At 38.9% G+C, this 11,989-nt stretch overlaps 1 protein-coding gene across 1 annotated transcript in view; it reads left to right on the top strand.

Moving 5' to 3' along the window:
* LOC145351668 (protein diaphanous homolog 1-like) overlaps nt 1–5,914 on the top strand; it is a 98,908-nt gene extending 92,994 nt beyond the window's left edge. Inside the window, exon 10 of the mRNA XM_080201228.1 lies at nt 228–5,914. Within this exon, the coding sequence (XP_080057354.1) occupies nt 228–400 (173 nt within the window). The 3' untranslated portion in view covers nt 401–5,914. The remainder of the gene's footprint in view (nt 1–227) is intronic.
* The last annotated feature ends 6,075 nt before the right edge of the window (nt 5,915–11,989 follow it).

Here is an 11,989-nt window from a genome sequence, read left to right on the forward strand (position 1 = left end):
GTAATCAATGATGATGAGTTATCATTTAGATCAAGCCAAGCTGTAAGCTTCTGGTGGCCAGTTGTCATTTTACTGTCAACTAGTTCTAATTTTTCTGCCCTAGAGTCTCATCTGAAATATTGGAAACTTCATAGGTTCAGGAGTCTGATCTTCGTCTGCTAAATTGCCGAGTATTATGTTGCAATATGATGGGAAGTCTGATGCCTTTGTTTTCTCTCTTTCCCCAGCTAATCGAAGAGGCAATGCTATGACTTCTATTCTAGCCAAAGAACTTACCAAGGACGATGCCATCGGTCAGACTGTAAGTAAGAAGCAGAAAATAAATAATGAAGCCAACGATGTCACGACACCAATGGAACAAGATGAAATGCTGGAGAGCATTCTTACACGCTCCAGTTAAACCCATAGGAAAGAATCTGGATTTTTAAATCCTGTGCCATAAATCCATTTTTTGATTAGATGCTTTTTTTATAATCTGAATGTGTTACAGTTGGATATTTTGTGGACCAATTTTATGTCTGAAAATGGTGGCACTAGCCTGACTGTACAGCTGGCTTCTTGTATGTTTGAATGGGGGCACAGCAGCTGATACTTCGATGTATAATACTGTTCTCCGATGTTGGTTTTTGGCAATGCTGCAGGGCAGATTTTGTCTCACTTAGTTGTCTCTCTCATATTTTGGGTGCCTTTGCTTATTTGTCTCAAGTTTTAAACATATCTGTTGATTTCCATCTTTGATGGGTTTTATTTCTAACTCACAAATTAGTGAGATTTAAAGAAATGGTTTTGCACATCAGCCTCATAGGCCACTTAAAGTAAATTAGTAGCTGTTTCCATTTACATTCATTCTTAATAGTACTGTAAACCTTTTTTTGGAGGTGGAAAAGGGGCATTCTTACTGTCCCGTAGATCACACAACAGTTAATGTACAGCATGAGCTGACCAGAGATAATCGTGTGACTATTACAACACAGAAGCAGGCAATTCAGCCCTTCAAGGCCAAGTTACACATCTCAGTGCATAGCACTGCTGAGACACACATACTGTGCAAGTTTGGTGTATAAAAACAAAGTAGTGGTAATTTTTTATGTACTATAAAGCTAAAAGATTTTTTAAAAATTAATGGTGGTCACTATGTTATACAGTTGAAGAGCCTGTCCAGTTTTGACAACTTTCAAAAATATACCAGAATATCACAATTTTTAAGATTTTTCCCTCTTCGCTACTTACCTCCACACTGAAACTTTGGTGCGTTGGGACTAAAAGTTTGCAAGTCAGAATACTTTTTTCCAGCACTTTCATGTTGAGCTGCTGAGCACACACCATTCAGAAGCCACTATGCTAAGGGTCACAAGTTGGAACTGTCGCTGTTAAAGGAGGAAAGGGTGGTTAATTAACCAATGCCAGACACTGCACTGTAATTTATAGTTTAGAAAATACTTATTTTGAACCTATTACTGAATTAGTATGAACAAACTTTCTTATCTGATTCCTGTCACCCTGTTCACGTGAAATTTCATTAATGTTCTCGGCACTTTGCTGGATCATTCTTCACAAGTTAATTCTCTCCAGATTCCATTTCCAAATCACAATTTATGTCTGTTGACGAAATCCTACAGTGGATTTCCCATGCCCCAGATGTGTTGGTTGTGCATCCATGATCATCTTTCATCAACACCACTGGGGGAAAAAGATCTTCAATAACAAATAAGATTTTTCATCAAATAGTGTGATGTATTTTGTGGTCTGTGGAAAATATCATCCCTTTAGTATTCATCCCAGTTTGAATAGTTTCATACAAGCAGTATTACATGTAATTAAAGATTGTCCAGACATATCAATGTGTAACTTTAAGACAACGCCCACTAAGTCATAACCACAAAGGTTCATCTGGTCTGCCTGAGAAGTTATCCTGTCCATTCAAGGTCCTTCCAGTTAAGTTCCCTTCCACTAACAACCTGGTAAATCTACACTGTAGGACAGAAAATAACGAAACAATCCAAAATAAAGCTCTGCTTTTTCATAACTTTAAGTTGAAAAGAATGCCCCCGAAGTGCCTTCCATATTTTAACGAAAATAATGCCTCAGTTGGGGTGTAATTCGAAATGTGTTAATTTAAAACTCCCTCAATTAGCACTGTTTTTGTAAAACCCTGATGAAGTGAATGTTTGATCAGAATGAGTCCTCAACTACTAATTTATTTTGAGTGGCTCTGATGAACCAATTCAGGTGATGTACTGCTGTATTTATTTAGGATTGATCCCTGTTGAGACCGTCAGCTGCATTAAGTGCTGGGAGTTGGCATAGAGTTCATAGGATTTTACTACTTTATGTGTGGGCAAACTCTGGAGTACGTGTTGAACTTTTTCAGCTGTCCTTCCAATTCATAACTGCTCTGCAGGCTATGTTCTTGGTTGGTTGGAGATTTTTTAATCACCAAATGGCATTCCTTAAGTTTTGAAAATATCCCTTGATTTTGGTGCAACTTCACATCACTTGGTCAAGCAAGTTTTGTCAGCTATAAGCAAAGCCACATTTTATAAGTGAAATTTCTGCAGAATTTATATTTTAAAAATTAAAACATGAATGTGTTTGGCGAGCAGAATCTTTTTATACTTTATTGATTATTTTGCTGAAGAATGAGACTGCAACAAACACCCTCCAACGCTTGACTTTGACTGTTGTCTGGCTAACTCCCCCTTCTCTATAATTGAGCTAGATCACGCAACTGAAGCCCTTGCAACAATGTAAACCTGTCTGCACTAGTTTGTACAAAATCCCTTTCGTTCACAAACCTGTAGTTGCACAAGTTTGTGACCGTTTATGGATTTAAAACATTCTTCAAATAATTTTTAAGAAATTAGAATTCTAAAGGGTGTTTTAAATGTTCTGTTTCATTCAATAACAGAATACTAAACTAAAAGCTAATTTTACATCAGCCCTGATTGGGAATGTGCATCAAACCAAATAGATTTTCCTACTTGCCACTTGTAGCTTTACTTCCCATCCAGTACCACAATTTTCCATTTAGGAGCCCAGTTCCCGAAAAATAAGAAATCATTTGCTCCCCACACAATGTGAAGTTCGGTTATGATGCTGTGAGTCAAGTCTGACTCGAGCAGTTTTAGTTGGTAAAATCCAGAATACAGGATTGAATCCTGGTTAAATAATGATCAATGTGAAATATCAGTCTAATGCCCAGGTCACCACCTAAGGTCAGATGCAACTGGACTTCTCTCTTTCAGATTAGCTTTGTATGCGAAGTGATTTTGTTCACACAAAGAAGAAACTTGTCCTACACTGTAAATACCATCGATAAACCTCAGTGTCCATTGAAACTTTTTATATTATTCTTACTCTTTAATACTGGTGCTTGGTATAAGAGAGTGGTACATTGGGTATAGTGTAGTGGTTACGGGGTAATCAGGTGTGATGAACCTGTATTATTGTTTTCATTTGGATATTGCCTTTCCTTTTATTGCCACTTCCCTTTCCTGTAGATGAACCCCCACCACCATCTCCTTTCTGCTGTAGTGTGTTTTCAATAGTACATACTGTAATGATTCATGCATTGATTCTTGATGTGTAAAGTTCAACAAATGTATTAGAGCTTGACAAATTTTATCTTCAAATCTGAGGCAATTGCTTTCACAACTAGCATCCCAGTGTAATGATCACAAATGCAACCAATGCACCAGTTTTTTATGCTAGCTAGATTCATATAACTTTGGCATAATTACTGCAGATGGTAGTACACTGACCTTAGAAAGGACCTGGGTCCTTGAAGACAAGCATTTTGTGTTGAGGGACAGCGATTTATTTATGTGTGTGAGTTACTCAAGGGAGCAAATCCTTCCAATTGTTGCTCCTCTACCGTGGCACACAGTGGGATACAGTTCTTTGGGTGCTCACAGCCTTTTCCTCGCCTTACCCGTGTAGCCATTTTTTTATAATGATTGCCAGCTAATCGCCCCTGGACAGCATCACTGAGCCTCTGCATATTGAACACGAGATACTCCAGAGTTATGTTAACAAGCTGCACTGAGTAAAACAAAAGTCCTGCTGGAACGATTCATGAATTTATACTGTAAATATGGCTGTAGTTGACTTAAGTTATTGAAAATGCCAGAAATCCTCTGAAACTAATATTTTAAGCACTTTGAGGACATTGATAAGGTAATCATAAGGAACGGTAATATCAAAATAAGGATTCCTCTAAATGAACACACCGAAATATCAAAAGCATATATTTTGGGGAAGGGGCTTCAGGCATGTTGTTAATCACACTGATTGTTGTTCTATAGAAGATCAGAGAAATGTGTGTTCCATTTAGGTTGAATCCTGTAGGTTTACACCTTTAACTACTGTATACCTGTACATTCATTTAGATTGTGGGTCATTTCAAATCATGGTTAGGGTACCATGAAAGAGTGGTGCCAAGGGTAGAAATATTCCTTTTCATTTCTGAATATTTAAAGGCTGTAATAGAAAATACTGGAAAGTTGTAAATTGGTGCTTTATTTTCTGCATTTATTTCACAAACAGAATATTTTGATCATACATTTTTGCATTTCTGTTTGGGAACATGCCTACAAGTGTAAAGGTTGCTGGTCAGCTGATTCTGAATTTCTCTTGCTCTCTGTGCTCGCTATTTAAATGTGGGACCTCCACATCTATTGTTTTCTTGGTCTTGGCATTTTCTGCAATGCTGAAATCAGGAAACAGAATCCCTGTAGAACGAGTGTATATTTCCAGGGAGACAACCAAGTTGATGGTTTGCCTTGGCACCATAATCATATAATGCTAAATTTCAGAGTAGTTTTGCAAAAAAAAATACACCAAGTGACCTTGACCCATGTGACTCACTAGAGCTGAGAGGAGTGGAGCTCCTGAGTTATGCTACCTTACATTAAAATCTTTAACGTCTTTCCCCAGCCATTTATGTAGCTGTTTCATGCATCTTTTAACAAAGTTAAGAAGTACGTAATAATTATATATTTTCAAAAGAATGGGGCCATTACTTTGTAAGGGACACAGTAGTGGTGGCTGAAGGATGTAGTGATGTATACTGCTTCAGAAGCATTTTCTGCAAGTCACTCCAGGAATTAAGATATACCACACCAAAATGTATATTTTACAACCATATCCAGTAGGGTGTCTTCAAAGCTGCCGGTTAATATCCATAATTTGTAAGTAGGTCCAATTAAGAAGCAAACCCAACAACTTTACCAGGCACCATGTAATAAAAATGTAAGTAAGGCATGTTCTCTATACTTCCTCTAATACTTGCCCAGGGGTAACATGCCAAAACTGATATTCATTCAGTGTTGTGTTACTCAGGGACTTTTTAAGCATTGTCAAGCCACTGTGTTTTTTTTAATTAAAGGAATATATTCACTTTATTTACCCTTTGCAGTCCAACAGTCGCCTCTGTGGCGGAAGGAATGTGAGGAAATGTCTAGAACGTTACACTGTTTTCACCAGTAGTAGTTCCTTTTCATTTTAGCTTAACAATGCACTGGTGTTGGAAAGGTTAAACGAGTATTAACTGTCCTTAGCAATGTCAATGAAACTGTAAGATGCATGAGAATCAGCATCACTTTTGCCTGTTCTCCTTAAAACCACATGAATGTGATGGAAATACATATTCCGAATGCTTGGAGTTAAAAAAAAAACCTAAGGCCTGAGGTATTTACGTCTTGTGACTATTTAATCACATACATTAAGTCATTTCATCTCACTTTACAGTGCAGGCACCGAGAATCTAAATGGGCCAAAGCTGAGACTTTGGTTGCTAGAATTATTGTGAAAATAATGAATTTTGTTTTTTCATTGCAATTTGTTTCTTGCTTTGAAATCTAATTATATCAGATTTCTGATTTGAATTGTAAATAAAAAGAAGTATTTTATCAAACTGCATTGCTTTGTGAGCTTTTTTGATCACTGGTATTGAATTGCTTTTATAATCAGACTTTGAACTGATTTTGCACTGTTCGTCACAATGGCTGACTTTACTGTGCCTATCACAGTGCTGCCCACTCCACCAACATTTTGATATTCCTACACAAACCTTCTTGTACTTTTGGTTGTTGCCATGATATCAGTGAGGTTTATTAACATTACACTTTAGAAGTATCTTCTAGATTATAAAACATTTTGAGATGTCTCAAGGGCAGGAATGATATTTAAATACAAATTGTCTATGCTTTCTTAACGGCGCAGGAGGTGCAGAGAGCAATCTTGGGCTTCATGGTAATATGACCTGTCTTAAAAATCGATTCAAGGTGGCTACTTTTCCAAAGGTCAACAAGCAATGCAATCCTGATTGATTTGTGACAATGTACTTATTGAGAATAGCAAAAAACCTTCATTGAATAAATCAGTTCAGGTCAGACTATAAATAGAATCCTGCACCAATTTCTTCACTGTAATTTTTCCTTTGACCTGCAGCTTTTCCTACACTTGCTTGTGGCTTGTTAGTTCTACACAAACACCCTCAGGTTCTATACTTGTTGTTAGAGTTAACAAACCTGCTTGCATTGTTGTTCCTTCTCAACATTTTCAAATACCTCAGTCATGTTAATATTTCCCCTCATTGGCCAGAGCATTTTATCCTGAGTAAGAAATAGGAGTAGACCACATGGCCCATCATTCCTGTTCCAGCATTTAATATCATCATGGCTGTTCTTGAGCTTCAATTCCATTTTCCTGCCCAGTTCCCATATTGTTTAATTCCCTGAGATCAAAATTCTTGTCCCCATCCAGATTCCTCTTGAATGTTGCCAGTGTGCCTGCATTCAATACCTCCTCTGGCCGCACATTCCAGGCACTCACCACTCTGTGTGAAAAACAGTCCCCTGCATATCTCCCTTAAATTTTTCCCACCTCATCTTGGACCTGTGCCCTCTTGTAATTGACACTTCCACCTTTGGTAAAAGCCTCTGACCATCCACCCTGTTTATGCTAATTTTGTAGATCTCAATCAGGTCTCCCCTCAGCCTCTATCTTTTCAGCGAAAACAGTCCTAGTTTATTCAGACCCTTCTTATAGCCAACACCCTCGAAACCAGACAACATCCTGGTGAACCACCTTTGCACCCTCTACAAAGGTTCCACGTCCTTCTGATATTGTGGTGACCAGAACTGCATACGATACTCCAAATGTAGCCTAACAAGGTTTTATATAGCTGCAGTAAGATTTCCTAACTCTTGTACTCAGTGCCCAAGCTGATGACAGCAAGCATGCCATATGTCGTCTTAATCACTCTGGCCAGCTGCGTTGCCACTTACAGGAACTATGGACCTGAACCTATGTAATTTGCCATGTTACCCACACACCTAACCTGTCTATATCTCTTTGCAGCCTCTTGCAGCATTATTCTCTGTCTCCAGTTATATCATTAATATAGATTCTGAATGACTGAGGCCCCAGCATTGATCCTTGCGCACTCCATTGTTTACTGCCTGCCAACTAGAAAAGGTGCCATTTATGCCGACTCTGTCTTCTATTTATTAACCAATACTCTATTCATGCCAATAATTCTTCATTTCCTTCTTAAACAGTCTTTGACTGTTTTGTTAAAGATTTAACCCAACTAATGAAGAATTTGAATATTTGCCAAAAGCAGGAAGAGCCAACATTATATACCAAACACAGCAGGCTTTCGGATAGCTTGCTGCCAGCCAAGGCCTTGAGGCTGTTTATAATCTGCTGGAAAACGCCTACACACACACACGCACACTTTGCACTCACGTATACATTTACCCTCAAGAATTCAACAGACTCTTAAGGAGATTGATACTATCAATATTTATCAAAATAAAACATTTTCTTTAAATTTGACTCTTCAGTAAGCATCTAGGTCAAACCTGCTGCCACTGGGCACAAAGTAGATGCCTTGTTCATACGGTCACCTCAGAGGCAAGACAAAGCTACACTTTATAATTTGATTGTATGAACTTTGTTATTTGTTTGATATCGTATATTTATTTTTAGGTGGGTTTGTTAACCTTGTTTACTTCTAGATGAATTTTATATTCTGCATTTATATTCTGGTGGATTAATTTTTTCTGCATTTATATTTTAGGTACTCACACTTTGTAACATTGCAACCATTACTATAGTGTAACTTTTTTATTCATTCGTGGGACATGGGCATTGCTGGCTGGCCAGCATTTATTGCCCATCGCAAGTTGCCCTTGAGAAGGTGGCCTTCTTGAACCACTGCAGTCCATGTGCAGTGGGTTGACTCACAATGCCGTTAGGGAGGGAGTTCTAGGACTTTGATCCAACAACTATAAAGGAACAGCGATATATTTTCAAGTCAGGATGGTGAGCGGCTTGGAGGGGAACTTGCAGTTGGTAGTGTTCCCATGTACCTGCTCCTCCGGTCCTTCCAAGTGGAAGTGATCGTGGGTTTGGAAGGTGGTTTCAAGAATTAACCTTATAATAAATATTAAGTAACCATTATAAAAGTTGTAAATTCATTCTATATCCCTCGTTCTTTATACCTAACTTATTTAGAATTCTTTTATGGGGAATTTTGTGTATTGAGATTGGTTAACTCTGATGGGAGAGAGGACATTTAAAGCAACTGTAACGATTTAAAATCTCTTCTAATCAAGGATTCAGGCTAACAATTTCAGCTGAATAACTTTGCTGAGAGGGCAAAGAGAGGATAGTGTAGCTATTGTATTCAAACGGCGAGTGAACTATGCAAGCGCGTTTTGACCTGTATGATGTCATCTCAGCCTGGCTGTTAACTGCTTCACACTAATTGAACATTAATGTACACCTCCTTACAAAAGAGAAGTTCAAGACAAGATTTGATAGAGCTGTTCAAAATCATGAGAGGTCTACGCTTTATTAGATAGAGAAAAACTGTGCCCATTAGCAGAGTGATCAAGAGCTGGAGGACACCAATTTAAGGTAAATGGAAAAAGAACCAAAAGTGTCTTGAAATTTTTTTTTTAATGCAGTGAGTGGTTAGGATCTGAAATGTACTACCTGAGAGTGTGGTGAAGGCAAATTCAAACAAAAGTCTTTCGGAAGGAATTGGGTAATGTCTGAGGAGAGAAAATTTCTAGTTCTAGAAGGAAAGGTTAGGAAAGTGGGACTAAGTAGGTCAGTTGCTCTTGCAGAGAACCAGCATGGACAAATGTGTTGAATAGACGACTTCTGTGCTCTGTAACCATTGTATGTTTTAATGAGGAAAGCAACTAGGAGATGGTTAATGTTGTTGCTGATTTAGTGCAGTGAGTGTGACACATACAGCAAAACAGAAAAGAGCAGATTACAAAGAGTCATCTGGACTGGAAATGTCACCTCTTTTCCCTCCTTATGGATGCTGCCAGACCTGCTGAGATTTTCCTGCATTTTCTCTTTTAGAGCAGATTGTGAATGAACATGTAAGGCTGGAGAAGTTTGCAGAGATGGACCACAGAGTGATTTATAAAGAAGAATAAGAATTGGAAAAAGCAATACAATTGGAAATAACGGGGTGAGAAATTTGTGAAAGTTAGTATAGGACGCTGTCAAAAGCCGAATTCTGGATGATTTTTGTAGGGTGGAGTTTGACAACCTGATTAGGGACGTGTTGGAGAAATGAAACTTAGACATGATGGAAGCGTTGAAGAGAGTTTGAGTAATTGCAAGTGGAGGCAAACAATATTTCCAAGATGGCTATGATTGATTATAGGGGATTAGTTGCTTGCCTCAAGGTGGCTGAGATTGTGGATAGTTTGAGCCAAAAGAAACAGCCAGAAGTGGGGGACAGGATGGGAGATGCTGTGGGAAGGTATGGAATGATGTTCCTGATAAAACTCAGACAAGAATAAGCAAGCTGACTTTGGTCTTTCTGATGTTGAGCTGGGGTAAGTTCCAAACTGAGTTTGGCAGCAGAGCCTCAGCTCCTTCCTAATAGCACTCTGAGTGTACCTACACCCACATGGATGGCAGCAGTTCAAAAAAGCAGCTTACCCATTCTGTTTACTTCCCCCACTCCACTAGGGCAATTTGCCACATCTCAGATTATCCTTTGACACTCTGCACCATTGTTCTACCATTTACACATTCTGATCTCTTAATGGACACTATCAGCACCATTCTCAACCAGGATCATCACCATTTACATTTCTTTGTCCTTTTGCCTATGACGTCTTTGTTACACTCCCCTCACCCTTATAGTATAAATCTTGTCCTATTTTCTTTGTCTTCAGCTCTGACGAAGGGTCATCCGGACTCAGAACGTTAGCTGTATTCTCTCCCTACAGATGCTGTCAGACGTGCTGAGATTTTCCAGTGTTTTCTGTTCTTGAATATTATTATTGATCCTCTGTAGTTGTGGCTATTCTGCACTTACCCCTCTCCTTCCTCCTAAGGTCCAAATATGAGCTACTCTTTTGCATCTTCACAATGTGGAGTTCAGTTTCACCACACCATCTACATTTTTTTTCTAGCTCCATATCTCCCTTCCATATTATTGTTTCTTAAAACTTGAGTTAAAGACCATAAGAACAGGATGAAGACATGCAGCGTCCTGGAGCCTGTTGCACCATTCAAATAGATCTAGGCTAATCTGCATCTTAACTTCATCTGTCCAGCTTCACTTTGTAACTGTTAATACCCTGTATGACAAAATGCCAATCTGTTTTGAAATGTTCAATTGGCCCCTCACCTCAGAAAGAAGAGGGGGGATTGTGGATGAAGTCAACAATCCCAAATTTGCACTAACCTTTGTGCTACGTAAGAGACTGAAGTCTCTCCTCTCATTTCTCCAGTTTTCAGTTGGTTTTATCCTACAATATGTTTCTAATTATCAAAGGCACTGCAGCTGTCTCGCATTAGAAATTTGGAGAGAAAAATTGAAACAGGAATTCTTATTCTGGACTTCTTCCGTTGTCATTGTTAAAGTCTTTACTCTGATCCACTTCTGTGTCAATGTGATGGAAAGTAAGAGGAAATGCTGTTCATTTGACCCTGGCAATGTCTGAATTATTTACAGGTTTAGAACTTTTTTTTGAGGTTTTTCAGCCAAAAAGCTCATGTCTTGTGAGATTTAACCCAGCTGCTTTTCTACTATGTAACGAGGCGCGCTGTCTGTTGCCACATGCACTCAGACTTGTTTCTGACTGTAGCCTGTAACCCAAGATACCGAAATGGCAACCTGCACACACATGCACTTGATCTCTGCCAGTGCAACTTCTGAGGCTCAGACAGTTCAGTCCTGCCTGCATCTATCTAATCTAGCAGTGATAACACTGCAGTCTTTGAGTCAGAGGATTAAGAAGTTAAACTGAGGTCCCATCTGACCTTTTGAAGCGAATGTAAAAATTCCCTGGTACTGTTAAAGATGAGCAGGGGTGTTCTCCCAGTGTCCTCACCAGCTTATATCCCTCAAGCAATTCCAGTAAAACAGACTACTCCCAACAACAGAGTAAGCACGCAATATTCTTCATACCTAAGTGCTTTACATAAAGGTAGTTGATACAAGACCCCAATGAGTACAGATAAAATTGAAGTAGAACACAACTTTTGCTGATGCTGACAAGACAAGGGGACAAAACTCAAAATCAGATTGATACCAGTAAAGTTCACACAGATATCCCAACATATGAAATGAATGGACTTCTGGTTTGAGCAATGGTGACAAACACAGGGAAGGTTATAAAGAAACTTGGTTATCAAGGTTGAGTGGGCGATAGCAGTGCTGGTAGATAAGCTCACAGAGTCTAATTAAGACTCTGCATAAGGATATATTGGCCTTGGAGGGAGTACAGAAAAGGTTCACCAGGCTGATACCGGAGATGCGGGGGTTAGCTTATGAGGAGAGATTAAATAGATTGGGCCTGTACTTGTTGGAGTTTAGAAGGCTGAGGGGGGACCTTATAGAGACTTACAAGATAATGAAGGGGCTGGATAGGGTAGAGGTAGAAAGATTATTTCCACTTAGAAAGGAAACCAGAATTAGAGGGCACAGCCTCAAAATAAG

This window comes from Carcharhinus amblyrhynchos, chromosome 13, assembly GCF_965287045.1.
Source record: "Carcharhinus amblyrhynchos chromosome 13, sCarAmb.v2.hapA, whole genome shotgun sequence".
Classification (NCBI taxonomy): domain Eukaryota; kingdom Metazoa; phylum Chordata; class Chondrichthyes; order Carcharhiniformes; family Carcharhinidae; genus Carcharhinus; species Carcharhinus amblyrhynchos.